At 38.1% G+C, this 22,063-nt stretch overlaps 1 protein-coding gene across 1 annotated transcript in view; it reads left to right on the top strand.

The window, feature by feature from the left end:
• Ccdc7 (coiled-coil domain containing 7) overlaps window positions 1–20,190 on the top strand; it is a 35,318-nt gene extending 15,128 nt beyond the window's left edge. The window contains exons 4-12 of the mRNA XM_027404870.1: window positions 3,323–3,343; window positions 3,600–3,632; window positions 4,836–4,990; window positions 8,055–8,116; window positions 8,694–8,750; window positions 10,940–11,015; window positions 14,562–14,592; window positions 14,936–15,025; window positions 20,113–20,190. Of these exons, the coding sequence (XP_027260671.1) occupies window positions 3,323–3,343; window positions 3,600–3,632; window positions 4,836–4,990; window positions 8,055–8,116; window positions 8,694–8,750; window positions 10,940–11,015; window positions 14,562–14,592; window positions 14,936–15,025; window positions 20,113–20,190 (603 nt within the window). The remainder of the gene's footprint in view (window positions 1–3,322; window positions 3,344–3,599; window positions 3,633–4,835; window positions 4,991–8,054; window positions 8,117–8,693; window positions 8,751–10,939; window positions 11,016–14,561; window positions 14,593–14,935; window positions 15,026–20,112) is intronic.
• The last annotated feature ends 1,873 nt before the right edge of the window (window positions 20,191–22,063 follow it).

The following is a 22,063-nucleotide window of genomic DNA, read 5'->3' as shown; positions in this document are numbered from 1 at the left end:
CCTAACAGAAAAGGCACAAGAATCAGAGACCCACTCATTTTCACAGTAAGGAGTCCCATAGACACGCTATGCTGATAGCTATCTTATGTATGCAGAGGACCTGGTGCAGACCCCTACAGGCTCTGTGCTTGCTGCTTCAGTCTGTGACTGATTCAGAGGGCCTTGTTCTGGTGCCCTCCATCCCCTCTGGCTCTTACACTCTTTCCACCTCTTCCATGGGTTGGTTCCCTGAGCTCTGAGGGGTAAGGAGATTTGATAGAGACATCCCATTTAAAGCTATTGTCACAGCAACTTAAAAATAACAAAGACACAAGTTGGTACAAGGCAGTCAGTCGGCTGTTGCTGTGATAGGCCTTATCACATTTTGAAGAAAAATGGAAAATTCCGAGGCCAAAGCCTCAGAAAGCGGTTGAATGCTGTAAGCAGAGCTTAATGAGCTATCTTATCGGAGGCTTGGAAGACAGATCCATGAAGACTGTGATTTGGGAGAGGAGCAATCTCAGCAACTGGACTAGAGACCCACCATCCTGTGACATTTTGGCAAAGAATGCAGCTGCTTTCCTCGAAAGTCCTGAGACCTTCCCTGAGCCTATGTTTGAAAGTAATGAACTATAAAGTCTTTGGTGGAGAAGATTTCAAAGTACTCTATCATTGACTCTGCCCCCACGGTTACCAGTAATCATTCTTGTATGAGTCTACAATGAAAAAGAGCAGAAAACAATACCAGATGTACAGCTGCAAGAGAAAAGGTGCACCTGAAAATTAAAATGCTGGAGCCGAGGTCTCTACTGGAAGAGATAAGGAGATTGATGAAAGGCCTGAGGTGCCCTGAGGGCAAGACCCTACCCAGAAAAACTTTCTTTCACCTGTGAAAGAGGCCTATGAAATTTTGTGCTCCTAAAAAACAAATGAAAGTGAGTTGTGATGGATACGTGAGTAAAGAGATGCAGTCTTATTCCATGGTAAAGGAGAGGCTCAGGCCAGACAATGTATGACAGGGAAGTGCCTGCATGGAGATCCTCAGAAGGCAAAAGGCTCTGAGAGGCCATTATGTGAAGCTGTTCATTAACATGAAGCCTGGACTGTGTTGGAGCCCCCCCACCGCCAAGATGTTAGACGTGCCAGAGCCCTGGGACACCTTCCAAGGAGGGCTGCGAGGTAGAGTGGAGCAGCCCAAGAGAAAGGTGGATCCTGCAGGAAGCATAGCTGGAATCCTGGAGCCAGCTAAGCCCTCTGAGCTCAAACACAAGAAGAGTTTAACTGCAGGATTTGTGCTTGGCCCAGGATGTTTCTTTGGTCCTCAGTGTCTGGATTCCTTCCTCTTGGGATAGTAATATATATTCTGTACTATTGTATGTTGAAAGTATGTAATTTGCATTTTGATTTTTACAGTGCAGTGATTGCCTTGAGTCTAAAAAACAGATTCTGAAAGTTGGACTTTTAAACAGTGTTGATACTAAAAAATGATAGAGACTTTTGAAGTTGGACTAAGTGCATTTTGCACTGTGATGTGGCCACGTGTCTGTGGGGACCATGGAGTAGAATGTGGTGGTTTGAATAAGAGTAGCCCACATAGGTCATACTTGAAAAATTGGTTCCCAGTTGGTGGAACTGTTTGGGAGGTATGGCCTTGTTGGAGGAAGTGTGTTAGAGGGGTGGTTTTGAAACTTGAAAAGCTCAGGCCATCCCAGTGTGCTTTCTCTGCCTTCTGCTTTTAGATCAAGAAGGGAGCTCCAGAGTGTCCCTGAAGCAGTGTGCCTTTGCTCCACCATCATGGACTCTAACCCTAAATCCAATCAAACATTTTCTTTTCTAAGTTGCCCTCACCATCATGTTTTGTCACAGCAGTTCAAAAATAAAAAGCATGCAGCCCTCTCTTCAGGAAGCTTTTCATACTGTTCCTGTACACTCCAGCTCCATTAACCACAAGTTAGACCAACTCACACTTCAGCATAAAAAGCAGTCACCTAAAGTCACCAACTGACTGCTGGCCCCACTAAATATCTGATTCAGTAGCCTAGGGAGGACAGGAAGAAGTCAAAATACCCTTATTTGCAGACGATGGTTCCGTATATATAAAAGATCCTAATAACTCCACAAAAAAAAATCTCTACTCATTAACACATTCAGTAAAATAGGTGGACATAAAATTTAGAAACAAAAATCAGAAGCCTCCAGTATACAAATGACAAGCATACATAGAAAGAAAGCAGGAAAGCAATATTCGTATTCACCTCCAAAAAATAAACTATCTTGCAATAAATCATGAAATTTTTATACCAACAGGGCAGAAAAGAAATTATAAATCAAGCATTTTTCAAATACTTTTCTGGGCACATCAGGTAGGCAGGTTTTGGCACAGTAGGGAAATCTCTGCTGTGGGCCTTAGGTGCTAACTCATGCTTTATTAGCCATTCAGTTGATGGAACTTGCAGAACTTGTCTGTATATTGGAAACTGGTTGGTCTAATTGTCACAATAGTATCCGGTCAAGGCTGGTGAAACCCACAGAAACAACTGACCTGAACAAGGGAGAGCTCTTAGTCCCCAGACTGATAGCTAGGAAACCAGCATGGGACTGATTCAGACCCCATGAATGTGGGTGTCAGTGAGGAGACCTCGGAAATCTATGGGGCCCCTTGTAGATCAGTACTTATCCCTAGCATAGGAATGGACTTTTGGAGCCCATCCCACGTGGAGGGATACTCCCTGAGCCAAGAGACAAGGGAGTGGGCCTAGGCCCTATCCCAAAGGATATGACAGACTCTGAAGACCCCCCTATGGAAGGCCTCACCTTCCCTGGGGAGCAGGAAGGGTATGGGATAGGTAGGGTGTTAGTTGGGGGGGCAGGGAAAGAGGGGGAGGGAGAGGGACCTGGGATTGGCATGTAAAATAATCTTCTTTCTAATTAAAATTTTAAAAGCTAAAAAGTAGACTCTAGGAATCACAAAAAAGAAAAAAAAATATCGCATACACAGAGATCGACAGAAAATGGCTATTTGGGGGCTAAGATAAGCCCAAGGTGATTTCCCTCTGAAATTGCACATCTCCACTGTCATTTGTGTTAAGGTAAGTTAGTCACCCTTGGAAAACATCCAACACAGGTGTGACTCAAGCTATTTTTAATTCTAGAAGTAGTTGTGTATACAAAATGGACTAAACACCATAACTACAAAATTATTATAGCTTTGGAACTACAGATTTGTTGTTATTTTAGCAATATGAATCATAGTAATTTCAGCAGATTTATGATCCAAAATTATAAGAGTTGCATGACACTTGTATTTATCTTTAAATATACTAACAAAAACTTTGTTTTCCAGATTTTGGAGTCTCTTTTCATGGTATGTTTTCAATTTTATTACAGCTTAAACTAAAGAGAAAAAATGCAAATTAAGCAAAGATGATCTGGTTTTGAAGGTGCAGGATTGCATGGTTGCTGCTAGATTATTTCTAACTTTCTATTTGCATTTGTATGTTGCACTAGCCCCGTTCTGAACCCTGTGTGATGTGTGTGTGAGTCAGACGTGGTGCTGGGAAGATGTGGGTTCATCAATACATGTGTATTAACTGTCTCCTTTTCATTCCTTTTTTATGAAGTGGTTTCAGCAACAAGTCAACCAAATGGAGGAGGTAAAAATCTAAAACCTCTTAACTATTGGGTACATTAGTAGGTATTTGACCTATTTGAAAATCTGTTTGAAGTATGTATAAGTCAAATGTTTCAATAATCATTGATTATAGGATAATATTTCAATTAGGTTGAAAAATAATTAGTGGGTAGTAAAAATGTTTATCAGTAATTTGCATGTGAGTTTTCTGCATAAGTCCAGGAAAGAACAGGACTTATTAGATCATTGTTTCTCCTAAAGAATAATGAAAATTTTCATTCACTTTCTTTTTTGATTTACATAAAAGTAATAGAAATTTATCAATTTAAAATTTCCCCTCTGCTTAAAAAAATATGCCTAATATAAGCAGACATAAAACTATATTGACTTTCAGAAAATGTATTGTGTTCTTTAATGATACCCTTTACATTTTAGATTTTCAAATACTTTAAACACTCCACTGAGAACAACTGGCCTATGACTTCAAGGACTATTTTTTCTCTTTTGAGAGGGAATATATAATACATACATATATATATATATATATATATATATATATATATATATATCATATAGCATGAAATAATTGTTTCCCAGGTGGCCTCAGGGATTGTTAAGAAGTATTCTGCCACTCCTTTGGCTATGCTGATCACTCTCTCTAGTTAAACACTCTTTAAGACAAAAGAGGCTTGCTATTTGGGGTGAAAATTAAAGGGTAATGACAGAAAGTGCAATCATCACTCAGAAACTTCTCTTCGTTTTTGTTTGCTTTGGCTTGAGATATCTAAAGGCATGTAAATGTTTCCCCACGAAAAATGAAAGCACATTAATATCTGGAATTTAGTGATAGGAGGGTCCTTAATTTACCATTGCCTTTCTATAATTTATCACGATGGAGTATTCTTAGAAAAAAATTACATGAAACAATTTAGAATTGTTCTTGTCAATATTTTTGAGTTGCATTTGTTGTTATTGGGCTTTCTTAAAAATTTTATATAGCAAAATAGTAAACATCAGCTGTGACATATAAATATACTGGCTCAGCTGTAGCACTGTTGATAGTGAAATGCCCTTCACTGCATTTGTGACTTTTATACCAGTGTTTGGATATAGCTAACTATGAGATTAAATAAAAGTTACTTAGATTGATAAAGGAAATAGTGAAATGCTTTTGAAGTATGAGATCAAACAGCTCTTTAATAACTGGTAAATTTTGTCACTTTAGATAAGTAGAGACCAAAGCAATTTTGAAGAAGATCTTCCATCAGACGATAAAACAGTTGATTTAAACATTTCACAAATAGCAAATCTGGTACATAAATTTGAAGAGCTAAAAAACCGCCTGAAAGAGCAAAGGGGATCCCTGGGGACCAAACACATGTAAGTGAAACTTAAGGATTAATTGAATTAAAACCAGTAGTTAGCATTGGATGTAAGCTAAGTCAATGTTCCTGCCTCACAAAGAACTTCTAAATGATATGTGAATGTTTAGTTGCTTTTTCTGATTTGAAGTTTTAATAGTCTGAGATGGTGTTATTCAATGTAGTGGACATTAGCCACATATGGTTTTTCAAATTCAGTGTAGTAAAACAAATTGGCTTCTAGGGCATCCAAAAAACAGTTTAAGTACTCAATAGCCATATATAGCTAGTGTTTAAATTTTCTGTTGGATAGTACTATCTTAAAGACATCTTGATTGTAAACATGTTTCTTAATTTAAATATATTTTAGTTGAAATAGAATTGCATCATACCCCCCTTTCCTCCCTCCAGTCCTTCCCAGGTGCCTTCCCATGCGCTCTCAAATCAATAGCCCCTTTGTCTTTATTATTATCACATACATACATATATGTATTATATGTATGCACAAATAGATAATTACAATCTACTGGGTTTGTTTTTATTGTTTGTGTGTTATGGTTTCAGGACCCACCATTTTGCATTGGATAGCCAATAAAGAGAGCTCATCTCTGAGACAAGTTAATTCTTTTCCTAGTAGTCAATAATTGTCTGTAATTCTCTGTCTAGGGGTGGGACCCCGCAAAAAAATTTCACCTTCCACTTTAGCATCTTCACTGATATTGCCACTCCAGTCCTGTTTATGCAACCTCTTCTAGGAGATACGGTTTCACAGCAGACTTCCTGTTGTTTTGGCTCTTACAATCTTTCCACCCCCTTTTCTGAGATGTTCTCTAAAAATAGATGCAGGTGCCATGATGTAGACATATCTGTTGGGGGTGAGAGTTCCCCATGATCTATTCACCTATGCATTCTGTCCACTTGTGGACTTCTGTGATGGCCTCCACTTGCTATAAAGAGGGGCTTCTTTGATAAGAAGTGTAGGTATCCTTATCTATGAGTAAGAGAATAAGGTTTACAATGTAGTTAGGTATTATGCAGGTTTAACAAATTGGTGATGGTAGATTCTTTCTTAAGGTCCATTACCTCACTAGTTTTGTTTCCAGTACTAGACATTATTTCCTTCCTGTTGAGTGGGCCTTAGATCAAGTTAGACAACTGCTGGTTACCAACAATGTTTGAATGTCCCTATTGCACCTTTATGGTGTCTTACCATGTTGTTCATTGTTGTGGTTCAACTAGGTAGGATTGTTTAATTGCTTCCCTTGCTTGGCAGCCTTCAAAGTATCTTCTGCTACTGTGGAAGCCAGGCTGAAGGAAGGAAAATTCCAGGTCAGATACAGCTCAAATTATTTGAGTCCTGTGTCCAAAGTATGCAGTTTATTCAGAAATAGGGTTCTACCCTCAACTCCCAGGAAGCAGCCAAGGTCTATATATAGTCTATATTGTTTTAGGAGTCACTCAAGATACCCTGACCAACCATTCAATTGGTGGTTACTCATTCCTGGCACTGGGATCTCTATTAGTTTTTGGGGTTTGTAGGGATCATTATCACTCAAATGGCATAATTTCCTCCTAGGTAGATTGGTAGATAATAATAACATAAATGGATGGATGGATGGATGGATAGATAGACAGACATACAGACACATGATAGGTAGACAGATGATACTTGGATAAATAGATATAGATAGATAGATAGATAGATAGATAGATAGATAGATAGATGACTGATAGATGATGGACAGATAGATGATAAGTAGAAGATAGATAGAGAGATAGATAGATACTTATATGTATTTTGTAAGGTAACTATAAAGCAATAGGATTTCTTGAGGCTTTATCCAGCAATCTTGGTGTTATTTGTCCCTCCTCTGTCTTTCACCTTCTGAATTGACACCCCTCCCTTCCTCTCTACTTGAACCCCTCCATGTTTTTTCATTTCTCATTTCATAGCATCTATATCCTACTATTCCTTCACATGCCCCTCCCCCATGCCTATGATCTCTTTATACTTTCTTAGTTTTAGTCATTACTCCATGTTGTATGCTCACATCTGAGAATTTGGAGCTGGAAACCACAAATGAGAGAGAACTCTGTGTTTCTGGGTCTTGAATGTCTGAATGTGATCAAGTGAGTCCTAGTAGCAAATTCAATGTTTATTTAAAAATTATAAAACCAGCTGGGCAGTAGTGGCACAAACCTTTAATCACAGCACTCAGGAGGCAGAGGCAGAGGCAGGCAGATCTCTGTGAGTTCAAGGCCAGCCTGGTCTGCAGAGCGAGTCCAGGCCAGGATGCAAAGCAATACAGAGAAACCCTGTCTCAAAAAAAACAAAAAACAAAATTATAAAACCATGTTTAGAATTGGACTTTCAGACACCGGTTTCCATCATGTATATATAAAGCACTTTCATATCGTTAAAAGAAAAACTACTCATAGTTGCAAGAAGGTAAAAGTTAGTATGCAATCTCTGTATAAGCTCTCTATGAATTTTTATTGCATCAACTCTGTAAGGTTTCTGTACGTTTTTGAGCTGTTTGTTGTCAGGAATATTTTTAAACGTATATTAAAATTTATATTTGACATTTAAATGTCTTCTATGCACAAGATATTTTTCTAGCATTTCTTGGGAGCCTCGTAACTACATTATGAGAAGGGTATTGGTGTATGTAAGTTTTAACAGATAAAGCACCTAGAGAGAGAGTCACAGGAGCTAGCTCCAGGCCATAATAGTTACAGGTTTGGAGAGGGTTGTCTCACTCTCAGGTTTGTGCCCTTAGCACTACACCAAGTGAAAATGTCTTAGCAAAAAGAGATCTCCAGTTTCTACACATTTTTATTATAATTGATACTTACTTGTGTATTTAATTATGTCCTGAAATACACAATTCACAGAATTTGGCCTTTATAACATGGGATGGCTTTACTATTCATTTGTCTTAGTAACTATGAATGAAGGATAAATAATTAACTTGTATTTCACCAACTTCATGTGTGTAGTCTGTAGAATATAGTTCCTTGGGCATGTAACTTAACTCTTAATGTGTATGAAGATATGTTTTATCTATTGGCACTCTTAACAGGGATAAAGATATTGTGTCAGAAACAATGAAAAGTTTTGAAGCTATAGAGAAGCAAATTGAAGGTAATATTTTATAAATGCTTAATCTTTATACAGTTTCCTAACTATATTAGCACTTTGAGACTTAAACTTAATTTCTATAATTAAAAGAATAATACGATGGCAAACTGAAGACACTGTTCAGTAGGGAGTTTGATATTTCAATACAAGTTTTATCATAGTGTGGATTTTGGAAACATAAAAGATTAATGCCAAGTTGAAGAGATGGCTCAGCAGTTAAGAGTAATGGCTGCTTTCGCAGAGGACCCAAGTGTGATTCCTACTCCCACATGGCTGCTCACACCTCTCTGTAACTCCAGTTCCAGGGGATCTGATTCCTTCTTCTGGTGTCTGCCAGCCTTGCACATATATGGTGCAGATACATATATACAGGCAAAACACTCAAGCACTTAAAGTAAAAATAAATATTCTAAATATATGAATGCTATTATGATTAGGCTGTTGTTCCCATGAAGTTGTTTTGTCTTCTTCTTGGACAAATAATTAAAATTAAAAATGTAGACTGTGAACCTACATAAGTGCATAGTGCATAGGATTGCTATATAAAATGTTTAATGGCAGATACTTGTATCTATTTCAGAATTCATAAAATCCCACCCAGAGTTTGAATCTCAATTTGTGTCTGAAGTTGAATCAGGTAAGTTGCCGTTCATTTGAACACCGTCATGTTAATACCTCCGCAAACTTCTATAACTTCCCAGTTACAACCACCCACTGGGGACCAAGTGCTCATGTATATGGGCCTGTGGGGGACATATTCATTCATACCACCATAGTGAGAACCTCTGTATTCTTGATGCTTTCAAGATTTTGTCTGGGTTTTGTTGTTATTATTTGTTTGTTTTTAAGAAAGAGTCTCAAGTATCCCAGGTTGGCCTCAAACAACAGCTCAGTATCCTTGAGCTAGTCTGTGTACTAGTTTGCAGGAGTCGTCATATCCAGTATGCAAGCACTTTGCACAGGGACCTGTTGAAATTTTTAGTATCAAAGACTGTTTAAGATTCGTGTGTGTGTGTGTGTGTGTGTGTGTGTGTATGTGTTTTCACCCAAGGGAATCTGTTTCAGGAGGATAGCTGGTGGTGACCAGTATAGCTTGTTATGTGAAAACAATGATGGTAGCACCAGCACTGAGGCATGTTACCTATGGGATGTGCATGTGTTGGGTTCTGTAACAACAGGTGGTCATGTTCTAGCAGTGACTGTGAGGTCTGGATGCTACTGTATCCTGAGCTACTGCTTCCTCAGCAACCTCAGTGGAGATGTTCCTGTTACATCTTCAGCTCTGGTGTCTGCATTGCAGGTGCTTTCAGACTGGTCCTGAAGCACACATTCAGCAGAAATTGCACCAGTGCCTTGAGCTGTGTAAACTTACTTGCTCTGATAGTGGCATTTATGTTTGAGTCATGAGCATACAGAGTAGCATTGAAGATTGGGTTGCAGTGCTGTGTGTACACCATGCAGCTCTGAGGTCATAGGGACTTCTCACATGCAAGGATGCTGTATGGGAGGGAGGGAAGTCTGGTGGGACTTTTATCCTTTTTCTCTATGTAAGGTTATTTTGGTCCCTTTGGTGTCTTTTGAATTTTCTCTTCATATTTGCTATTTCTGAAGTTTGAATATTATTCAATGTTTTAGGGGCATATTTTGGTTTTGGTTTTGTTTATGTTTTTTCAGCTTTAGGCCATCCAGTGGCTTGGCAGGTAAAAGTGCTTACTGCACACACTGGCTTGGTGATCTGAGTTAAGTCAGAACCCAGGAAATAGTGAAGGAGAAAACAGACACCACAGAGTATGCTCAGATCTCCACACCCAGTCCTGTCACACCCACCCCCACACACATCACGCACAGCCACACATCGATAACAAAAATGTTAAACAATAGGTGATTTGGTATTTTATTAATTTTAGAATATTTGTAGTCATTATCACTTTGCATGTTTCTTTTATTCCCCCCTTTGTTACCTCTATTATGTATCACATCTTTAAAAAAACCAAACAAACAAACTTGTCTCACGGATCAATAATACACAATTGCATTTTAAACTCATTTGCTTCTCCATTTAGGGAGTTTCCAATGACAGTTGCAAGCTCAGTGCCTTTTTTTTTCAAGCAAGTTGCTTTAAGGGTTTGCAAAATGCCCGTAAGAATTTTCTAAAAATCCTCAGGTTGCTTTGCAAGGGATTCCAAGTGCTTAATCCCAAATTTTTGTCCTGACAGCAGCCATAAAGAGTAGGCATATTTATTAGTTAACAATAGAATATTACCTGGTTATTACAAAAATTAAAAGAGCACACACAGATTAGAATACATAGTGATCGGCACAATGCAAGTTCTCCTGAAAGAGTAACAGTGATGATTCTGCTTACTTATTTTTATTGACGGCCTGTGCCCATCACAAGGCATTCTTTGTTACAGTGTTGTAGAGCTGAGCATTTCTTTTTTTAACCTATTGATTAGAGTTTCTGTTTGTATTGCCCATCTGCTCTTGTACGTTGCCATTCTTCCCCTAGGTAATAAATACTGTTAATTCATTTTTTAAAATTCCTGCCTGATAACGTAAAAATGCTTGCTGTGTCTGAATCTTGTGCTGATAATTGCTTATCTCTTCAGACTGTGTTTTTTTTTTTTTTGCCTCTGAGTATGCCTTGTATTATAACTGTTTCTTGTTAGAAGCCAGAGATGATGGATAGGATAAAATAAAATAAGGCAAATGTGGTTGAAAGTCTCATATACCTCCTTCTGCTTGTTTCATTTCTCCATATACATCACTAAGTTATATGACAATGTAACCACAGCCATTATAATATATTTATGTTTTTTGTAATAGGCACTCCTTATTCATTGACTGATCGGATGAGTATTATGATTAAAATATTTGAAAATCAGACAACTATGTTAGAGAGGTAAGCTTTGAAAGTAATTATTTCTTATTTTCTACTTACAAAACTGAGCTCATAAAATAGAAACATTGGGAGTATAGATAAGAAATAAGGCCCTCATCAAAAGTTGACCTCTTAAATGTATGCATGTATATGTGTGTGTGTGTGTGTGTGTGTGTGTGTGTGTGTGTGTGTGTGTGTGTGTGTGTGTGCATTTATGTATGTAGATGCCACTACTTCATCATGCTGTGCTGGTCATTAATGTAGTTATTGGACCTCATTGCTGGGTGGGACTGTTGGTTGCTTCTCTCCTTAGGAAGCACATGGTGCCTTTGTTACCATGAAAGATAGTCCTAGGCCAATCAGGTCAGTTCCATCTCGGAGGTCTCGGAGCCTTGTCTCTGAAGTATCCTCAGTATTAGGAACTTAATTCTACCTCTGAGGGACAACCAAGGGCAGCAGCAATAGGTTATAGGCTTGGGAAGTCGCTTAGCCCTGGCCAACAACTCAAAAGAAGAATTCTCACATTTAGTATTGGGGTTTTGTTAGGTGATCTGTGACTGTTTCAGGGAGCACCATCAGCCCAGATGAGAAAACTTTATGGAATATATATATATATTTACATGTACTATAGGTTTTTAAGGTAAATAGTTAATAGTATGTTTCCTTGTGGCCTTTTCAGCCATCAGCATTATTTTATATATCTACCTTCATTTCCTATATTCACCTCACTCCCCCTTCCATAAGGAGCCTTATATTATTGCTTTTCCCCAATCAAATCAATTAATATCTGATCCTTCGCCCTTTACCCTCCTCCCATGTTCTTGTGTATTTACTTCCCTCTTCCTCCCTAAGGAGCTCCCTCTTCCCATTTCCATTATCAGATCACTTGTATCCTACCATTCCCATTTACCCTCTTCCCACCTTCTCCTGTATATACCATTTGTCAGTTGTAGGACATGTAGGGTTTTCCTGTCTCCTAGCTATTGAGGATAGAGAAGCAATGAACATGGCTGAGCGAGTATCTGTGAAGTATGGTATGGAGTCCTTTGGGCAAATGACAAGGAGTAATAAAGCTGGGTCATGTGGTAGATTTATGTTTAGCTTGTTGAGAAATTTTTAGAATTCTCCACACTGATTTCCATACAGGCTGCACTGTTTGCAATCCTACCAACAGTGGGTGAGGGTTGCCCCAACCCCCTGGCATCCCCTCCAGCATTTGTTGTCTTGTCATTCTATTGAGTGTTGCCATTCTGATTCAGGTAAGATGAAATATCAAAGTTCTTTTTGACTTGCATTTTCTTAGTTGCTAGGGATTGTGAGCACTTTTTCAGATGTTTCTAGCCATTTTAATAAATATGGTTTTGTATTTCTTGCCATACGCTGTATTCATTCCTCTTCAGCCCAAAATAATGCTTCCTTATTTTCCTTGTGTTTGTTTTGTTGTTTGCAATTTTTTAGGTTGCTTCTGATATGAAATTTTTTCTTTCTTCTTCAATAATAGCAGCTAGTTTGGCTGGTTGTGTTATCTTAGGTTGGCTATCATAGTCTTTTAGAACATAAAATACACTGCTTCAGGCTGTTCTGGCTTTCAAAGTTTCCATTGAGAAATCAGTTATTATTCTGATAGTTTTTCCTTTATATGTGATTTGTGTTTATTCCCTTGTAACTTTTAATACTTTTTTGCTCTGTATACTTAGTGTTTTATTAAACCAGGGTTTTACACTTATTTCAATGGTTCAGCAAATATATACACACATATGTACGTGTCATATATACATAAGTGGAGATTAAGACACAAAGAAAACATAGTAAAACACTAAAATTGGGAATCTAGGTAAATAGTATGGAAAACTTCATTGTATTTCCTGGCTACTTTTTTGTAGCTTGGGGATTTTAAACTCAAGGACACAAATTTCAATAATCATATGAAGCTAACCTACACTGTCTACAAGTAGAAACATTGGCAATAAGAATGAATTCAGGACACTGGAATTCTGGGAAGGATAAGCTTATGAGGGAGGACCCTACAGGAGCTTCTGATACTGCAAGTGTCTCCACTTGAGTATGAATATTGGATTTTTCCTTTCTAGTTATTATTATATGGTTCACATATTTTTGCTCTGAGTATATATTTCCAAACTATGAAAACTTAAAAACAATGAGATGAAGTATTTAAGAAATATTTTTGAAGGAAAATCACTACCCATGAGTGTGTGTGTGTGTGTGTGTGTGTGTGTGTGTGTGTGTGTGTGTGTATGTATGTGTGAATGCGTGCGTGCGCGCGCGTACAAATGAACTGTTTATGGTATAAGAGGGCTTTTGATAAGGAAGTCACACTCCTAAAGTCAGGCTACAGAAATTTAGTGGCTGTGAGTTAATCACCTTAGTTTCCATCAGATAGTTCTGATTCAATCACCAATACCCAAAAGTAGTTACTTTGACATTAGGTAATACGTTTTTCTAAACAATTTTCATGGATTATGTAATATGTCACAGTAAGTATTTCAGGATATAATTAGTGTTTTAACTATGATATGCCCTGGATTTTCTCTTCTGGCCTTGTCTACTTGGTGTTCTGTGTACTTCTTGTATTTGTATGGGTGAGATGTTCTTGAGTTGAGGGGAGCTTTCTATGACTTTGGGATTCTTTGCCTTCATCAATGACTATATTTTGAAGGCAGTTTTTTTTCATGGTGTCCAATATTTCCTGTGTGTTGTTTGTTTAATTTTTCATGTACCTGTTTTATTTGGCCTAGATCCTCTATTTTGTCTTTGAGACCTGATGTTGTCTTCTACTTGATTCATTCTGTTTGTACAGGTTTTCCCTTGAGTTTTCTAGTTGGGCTGTTGGGTTTTTCAATTACGTCTTCATTTCATCTGGTGTCCTCTTTGGTATTTCTATATTCTATTCTTTTCTCAAGTCTTGGACTGTCGCCATCATGTCCATCAGCATAATATTTGTGTTTTCTTGGGTGTCACTAAGGAATTTATTCTCCTTAACATGTTTCTCTCTGCTTTCACTGAACTGTTTCCTTGTGTCTTCTTTACACACCTTTAATTCTTTGAGGAAGTTTATGAATATTCTTTTAATTTCTGTGTCCTGGGATTCATCTTGGGCAGTGGTTCTCAACCTTCCTAATGCTGTGATTCTAATACAGTTCTTCATGTTGTGGTGACCCCAACCATAAAATTATTTTCCTTGCTATTTCATAATGGTAATTTTGCTGCTGTTATGAATCATAATGAAAGTATCTGTGCCTTCCCATGGTCTCAGGCAGCCCCTGTGAAAGTGTCATTTGTCCCTTAATGGGGCTGCAACCTACGGATTGAGAACCACTGGTCTAAGGTATGTGTGGTGAAGGCCTCCCAAAGGGTCCTGGAGATAGATGCATGTAGGGAGCGTCCTGGCAGGAGTCTAACTAGATGTTGGCTACAGCATAAGAGGAAGTTGTGAGACTAGACAGGGGAGTCTGTTAGAAATCTTTAAGAGGAAAATGTAAATGTGTTCCATAACTAAAAATATGTATGTATTTATTATACTATAGTTACTTTTGGTCTATTTTTCAGAGCTTTAAATGATCAGAGTATAATTGAGACTGTAAGTATAATGCTCTTAATTTGATACTCTACTTTGTCCTTGATTTTTGAAGAGACTCCACAAATGGCCCTTTTCTACTGTTGTAATTAGATATTAACACTCACTCAGTTCACCCAGCTTCTCTGGGCTCATGAACTAGAAGGGGTTGTGTGTCCCTTTTACTTTCTAGATATCATAGTCACTCAGAACACTTCTGAAATACTAAGCTGGAAGTTCCTGCACATGTAGCTGTACCAATCCCAATGGCAGCTTAGGGAAGTTAGTCTTAAATTAGTAACTAAGTATTGAAATAAATCTTATCGAGATGCCTGGTTTTAATTGGAATTATTTCATTTGTCTTTAGAAATATAAACAGATGGAAACTGATTTTCAAGTATTATTATTGGAGAAAACCTTACTGGAAAGTGAAATACAGAAGATGAAAGTTCCAGAGGTTAGTATATACAAGTGATAAAAAAAAATGCCATACAGTACCCAATAAGGCCTAGTATCATACAGATAGGAATCAAAGTGACATTTACTTGTTTTATGGCATTTTTCTAATTGTCATAATTTTTAGAAGCTCTGATTTAAAAAAAACAATTAATGTTCTAAAATTCTGTATTAACTATCAAATCCATAAGGATGCTAAGAAAACAGAAATGGCTCAATTATTGTCAAAGACTTTTTCATTTTAATTTTTTCTTCTCTCATTCAATATTTCCCTACTGCAGCCTCCTCTCCTTCCGCTCCTCTCAGCTTTCCCACCACTGCCTCCCCTTTCCTCCAGATCCACTGCTCCTTCCCAGGGATATCAACCAGAACATGGCATAACAAGACTCAATAAGGCACAAGTCCTCATCTCAACACTGGATAAGGCAACCAAATAGGAGGAAAAGGGTCCCAGGAGCAGGCAAAATGAATCAAAGACACTCCTCAATCCCACTGTTAAGACTCCCACAAAAACTCCAAACTAAAAAAACACAAACAGCAGACTCATGCAGGCTCCAAGATTGTTGCTTCAGTCTCTGTGATCCCCTATGAGCCATGGTTAGTTTGATTCTAGGGGCTGTTTTCTCATGGTATTCTTGACCCCTCTGGTTCCTACAGTCCTTCCTCTCCCTCTTAAGTGGGTTTCCCTGAGTTCTGCCTGATGCTTGGCTGTGGGTCTCTGCATCTGCTCCAGGCATCTGCTGGATGAAGCCACTCTGATGACAATTGGACCAGACACTGATCTATGAGTATAGAATCATTAGGATTCATTTCATTGGCTTCTTTTGTTGTTTTTTGTTGTTGTTGTTGTTGTTGTTGTTCTATCCTGAGTCTGGGCCATTCTGCTTCTGGTTCCCAGCCATCCAGGCAGTGTCTGGCATGGACTCCCAAATTAGACCAGTCACTGCTTGGCCACTCCCACAAGCTCTGAGCCACCATGGCCCCACCCAGCACATCTTGCAGGCAGGACAAGTTGTGGTTCAAAAGTTGGTGTCCCAGCCCTACCACTGGAAGCCTTGCTTGGTTACAGAAGATGGCTGGTTCAGGCTTCATAAACTCCATTACTAGGAACCCTCACTAGGGCCACCCTTATGGGTTCCAGGAAATTTCCACTGCAGTAGGCTTCCACATTGCTCCCTAAGTGTCTCCCTCCCTATTCCAGTCTCTCGCCATACTCCCTCCTTCAGTCCCTCCCTTCCCCACCTGATCTTTCCTGTTCCTGTCCCCACTCACCCCCAGTCTACCCACAAAATTCTATTCCACTTCCCAGGGAGATACATGTGTTCCCACTAGAGCCCTCCTTTTACTTAGCCTCTCTGGGTCTATAAATTGTAACATGATTATCCTTTACATAACAGAAAATACCCACTTATGAGGGAGTACATATCATGTTTGTCTTTCTGAGTCTGGGTTGCCTTGTTCAAATTGATTGTTTCTAGTTGCATCCATTTGCCTGAAATTTCATGATATTATTATATTGAGCTGCTAAATAATACTCCATTGTATAAATGTACCATATTTCTTTATCCATTCTTTAGTTGAAAGCCATCTAGGTTGTTTCTAGATTCTAGCTATTACAATTAGAGCATAAGTGAACAAGTGTTCTTGTGCTAGGATAAAGCATCTTTTGGGTATATGCCCAAGAGTGGTATAGCTGGGTCTTGAAGTACATAGATTCCCAATTTTCTGAGGAGCCACCATATTTATTTCCATAGTGACTTTAGAAGCTTGCATTCCCACCAGCAGTAGAGGAGTCTCCAGCATGAGTTGTCACTGATCTTAATTGTGTTACTGATCTTAACCATTTTGACAGGTATAAGATAGAATCTCAAAGTAGCCTTGATTTGCATTTCCCTGATGTCTAAGGATATTAGACATTTCTTAAAGTGATTCTTAGCCATTTGAAATTTGTCTATTGAGAATTCTCTGTTTAGATCTGTACCCCATTTTAATTGGATTATTTGGTTTGTTGATGTCTCATTTCTTGAGTTCTTTATATAGTCTGAATATTAGCCCTCTCTTAGATGTGGAATTGGCGAAACCTTTCCCATTCTTTGAACTGCCATTTCGTCCTATTGACAATGTCCTTTGCCTTACAAAAGCTTTTCAGTCTCATGAGTTGCCATTCATTAATTGTTGATCTTACTATCAATATTCTGTGTAGAAGATTGCCTTCTATGCCAATGTATTGAAGGATATTCCCTACTTTCTCTTGTATCAGGTTTAGTGTGTCTGGTTTATGTTGAGGTCTTTGATCCACTTGGACATGAGTGCTGTGCAGGGTGAGAAATAATATGGCTCCATTTGCATTCTTCTACAGGCAAGACATTCAGTTAGACTAGCACCATTTTTTTTAAGATTCTTTTTTTCTATTGTTTATTTCTGGCTTCTTTATCAAAAATCAGGTGTCTTCAGGTGTGTGGATTTATATTTGGGTCTTCAATTCAGTTCATCAACATGTCTGTTTTTATTCCAGTATCATGCAGTTTTTATTACTATAGCTCTATAGTACAGCTTTCAATCAGGGAATGTTGTATCTCCAGATGTTCTTTTATTGTATAGGATTGTTCCAGGTATCCTGAGTTTTTTGTTTTTCCATATGAAGACAAGTATTGTTATTTCAAGGTCTGTAAAGAATTGGGTTGGAATTTTGATTTGGAATTGCGTTGAATTTGTAGATTGTTTTTAGTAGGATGGCCACTTTTACTGAGTTAATTCTACCAATCCATGAATATGGGAGGTATTTCCATCTTCTGGTATCTTCTTCAACTTCATAAAGACATTTATATGGCAGCTATTTAACTTCATATATTTGTTAGTGAATGCGAGTCAGAATTTTGACCCCACCCTTCGAGAGCTGAAGACTGAATCCCAGGCCTTTGATTGTTAGGCAAAAACTGCCACTGCACTAAATCCCCAACCCCTAAGGCTTCTAAATGAATTTTATGTCCTCTGGGATTAGCCAATTATACCAACTAGTGTGACTTTAAATAAGCACAGTGCCCTATACAAGAAAATTTGCTTGCTTTATGTTTTCTCTTCTTACTATTTTTATTCATGTTATAAATTCAAGCTACAGGCAAGAGTCAAATAAAAGGGAATTTATATTAACCAGTTAAATCATTGCATGCATAGGTGGAAGCAAACACTCTCCTTTTGGATTTTTAGAGATATTTTCCTTAAACTGTACAGCAGACTAGCCAAGACTTCACATCAATCCACCAGCTTTAGTCTCCCAATTGCTGGCAAACCAGGCATGGACCATTGTTCCCATGGAATACTCTTGAACCACTTTTGTTGGTTACTTGATATTTCTTTGATACTGGAGGAGAAAGTGGAAATTCTTTTACATCAGTTCCCTCTCATTATTTAGTATTTAGTGATCTACAATATGTTTGAGTTTTTAATAGGAAACATCTCCAAAAGTACACTAGGTTGTTTGGGGATATAATAAGTTCTCATTAAAATTCTTTATCATGCTTCCATATTTCTGTGTTTTTTTATTGTTGGCTCTGGTTGTTGAAAAAAAAAGACCTTAGGTCTCTGATCCTCCTGCCTTCACCTCCCAAGTGTTGGGTTTACAGATCTGCACCACTGTGTCTAGCCCACCCCACTCCCACCCCACCTCTTTTTTTTGAGACAAAGTTTCACTATATAGCCCTGGCTGGCCTTGAACTCACAGAGATCTGCTTGCCTCTGACCCTTGAGTACTGGGATTAAAGGCATGCACCACCACCACCTGGCTGTAGCTTTTTATTTCTGAGGAGTTATTTCACCTATGTTTATTTATAAGTTTACCATAAGAATACATTTGTATACATTGGAATTTTTAATATAAAATAATCATATACTGACTTTGTTTTTATTGTTTCCTATAACTTTAATAATTGTTAAAAATTCTTTCTCTAGATTCATATATAAAATTATCTGGTCCTTCAGAGAAGTTCAAGAATATTTTGCCCAGGCTTGCTGATATATATATATATATATATATATATATATATATATATATATATATATGTAGTTGTACCATTTGAGTAGCTGATGCAGGAGGATCATGAGGTCATATCCAGTCTAGACCACTCAGATCCTGTCTGAGAAATGCTTTTACACATGTGTTCAGCTATGTTATGATGATGGGTTTGAGACATGAATTTTTTCCAAGTGTGCTGCACAATTCAGTAGCATTTGAATTTCACTTCAGTGTGTGTGCGCCATTTCATTGGGATAAACAATGGGTGAAGGCAGCTTTGCCAGCTCAGTGATTCTCAACCTACAAAGTCCCACATAAGCCCCATCTGGTATTTCAGTTTTCCTTGCAGTCTCAGATAAACCTGTTTCACTTCAGGTTCTGCCTCTAAATATGGGCTTCAGGTCTCTTTCAGGACAAGGGGCTGCGTCTACTCAATGAACTTGGGTATTCTGAGTCCTTCACTGGTGGTATGTTTGTATGATGTCATCCAAACACACATCTCCACATCCCGCTGGCTCTACTGCAAGTACAGCACAATGAGGAGCCTTAGGCCACACTGTAGCAGAAATGGAAAACTGTCAGAGGAAATTAATTACTTCAGTATATTAAATCACTCAGATGCATGAATAAAGAGGATAGTGAGATCAGTAGTGAGTGAAATGCTTGCTATGCAAGCATGAGGAGCTGAACATGACTCCCCCGCACCCACATTAAAAAACTGGGCTCAATGGTGCACCTGTAACCCCAGCATTGGGGCATAGAGATGGCCAGATTCCAAGAGCTTGCTGGCCAGCCAGACTAGCCGAAATGGTGAACTCATTGTTAAATGAGAGACAGTGTCTCAATAACTAAGATAGAGAGCAGTAGAGGAAGACCCCTGCAACTTCCCCCCACTCTTTTTTTTTAAGTATGAATACAAACAGCATAGGTATATCATTAGTTTTGCTTCTTCAGATAATTCCCCCTGAAATAGTAGAGTGACTCTCAGGATGAAAGGGAACTCTCCACAGCATATACTACCATGCACCTCCTATAACTTACGCTACTCTTATTTTGATGTGTTCAAAACTGTACAGAAAGCAAAGCCTACAGGCAAAGACGAACGAACCAAGAAACCCCCAAGACCAGAAAGGAAAAAAGAATCAGAAAGGTAAGGCATGAAGATATGTGATCTTTTTCTTCCTTGGTAACTCATACTTTAATTTTTACAATGTAAAATATGGGGGCTGGAGAGTTGGCTCAGTGGTTAAGAGCACTGGCTACTCTTCTAGAGATCCTGAGTTCAATTCCTAGCATCCACATGGTAGCTCATAGCCATTTATAGTAAGATCTGGTACCCTCTTCTGGAATACAGGCATACATGCAGGCAGAACACTGTATAAATAAATAAATCTTTTTTAAAAAAATTAAAGATTGTAAAAAATGTGCCTTATTCACAGTTTTAAAAAAATAAAATAAACAAGAATATAGTTTTATAATCAGGCCAGGGTATGGCTGGGGAAAACCAAGAAGGGAAGAACAAGGAACTGTTACAAGCTTAGAGGTTGCAGTGTGAAGCTGAAGAATTAAGGGTGAGGGACGCAGATTGAAATCTTTAAACAAATGTCACAGGGAAAGGCTTTGTACTGAGTCTGCCTCGCCAGCTAATGCTGCAGGTTCTTGGACTCCCTAAATCAGTTCTCCAGAATTTGTTCTCTTTGACTGCAGGTTTTAATTATGCTCAGTTTTATTTTTAAAAAGTGATTATTACTAAGTGAATTGAGAAGTGAATATAAGTATTATAAGTTGGTGATTATAATTCAAATCAGCATGTCATGTCTTATTTACAGTATAGTTTTTGAGCAAGCCTATGAATTCACTGTTTATAGGGGGCTTTAGTCTCTGGAAATATATTAGACAAAAAAAATGTCCTTTGAAGAAGAATAGTGGTCAGGAAAGAAAAATATTCAGTACACTTTCAAAAATCTCAGCCACTTCACCTTTTAATCATCCTGTTGAAAAGTTCACTTGAGAAAAGTTAATCTTTTGTTTACCACTTAAGCCATATGGCTTGAATGACTATTGTTTTTCAGTCCTCTACATTCCCCTCTTTAATATGGTATTTTATTCTATATATAATGATGAAAATTTAAAACAAAAGAACTTTAGTCAAACTCCCGTTTGTCCTCCAGCTTTATTGGAATAGTTTAAAATTACATTTTCTATTTTTTTCTAGGACTTCAGTTGCTTTTGCCATCTGCCTTTTTAAAAACTGATTACAGCAAATGAAACACAGTTGTCTAAGTGATATAGTATACAAAAATAACATCTTGATTTCTGTGAAAATGCATTTCTCTGCAATTCCTGAATAGCTCCAAATTATGCTAATTCTGAGTGATGTTTACTCTGGGTTTTAGATTTAGTCTTTGAAAAAAATGTGTTCTACACCTTTGCCATCACCATCTGCATGGGATGAAGCTGCTCCTGTGTTAGGCTTTTATCCAGATTTCCCTGGCATAGATAGCCACCAACACATTTGTCTTTTCAGTTTACTCTCCCACTCAACTGTATGTTCTATGAGGGCCTGATACAGATGTTACTTAATAGCTACTGAGGTCAGACAATCCAAGGCCGTCATTATGCTAAAAATTAATGTTATTTATGGAAGCTCAGGCACTTCCAGAATTGGTTTTACCTCCTACATGGGAACACACTCAAACCCAGAAGGGCTTATTGGTCTGAGTGAACTCTTCCCATTCATTAATCCCTATTCACCAGTGGCACGGAAAGGGGGTTCTTTAACAAAGCATTATACATAACACCTCTACCAAACTAAACATGAACTTTTTTGTGGTTAAATGCAGAAATTCGGTTGTTGTTGTTGTTGTTGTTGTTGTTGTTGTTGTTGTTGTTGTTGTTTTCCACCCCTTTCCTCCTTTTACACTGCGAGTAAAGCCTGAGAACAACCTCTATCTGCCAACCTTTGGCCAGTGAAGAAGATTCAGAGAAAATAATACAACCATCAACCAGAAAAAGGAGGGGCGGCGA

Source organism: Cricetulus griseus, chromosome 3 (genome assembly GCF_003668045.3).
Source record: "Cricetulus griseus strain 17A/GY chromosome 3, alternate assembly CriGri-PICRH-1.0, whole genome shotgun sequence".
Lineage (NCBI taxonomy): Eukaryota > Metazoa > Chordata > Mammalia > Rodentia > Cricetidae > Cricetulus > Cricetulus griseus.
This window is presented reverse-complemented; position numbering and strand designations above follow the sequence as displayed.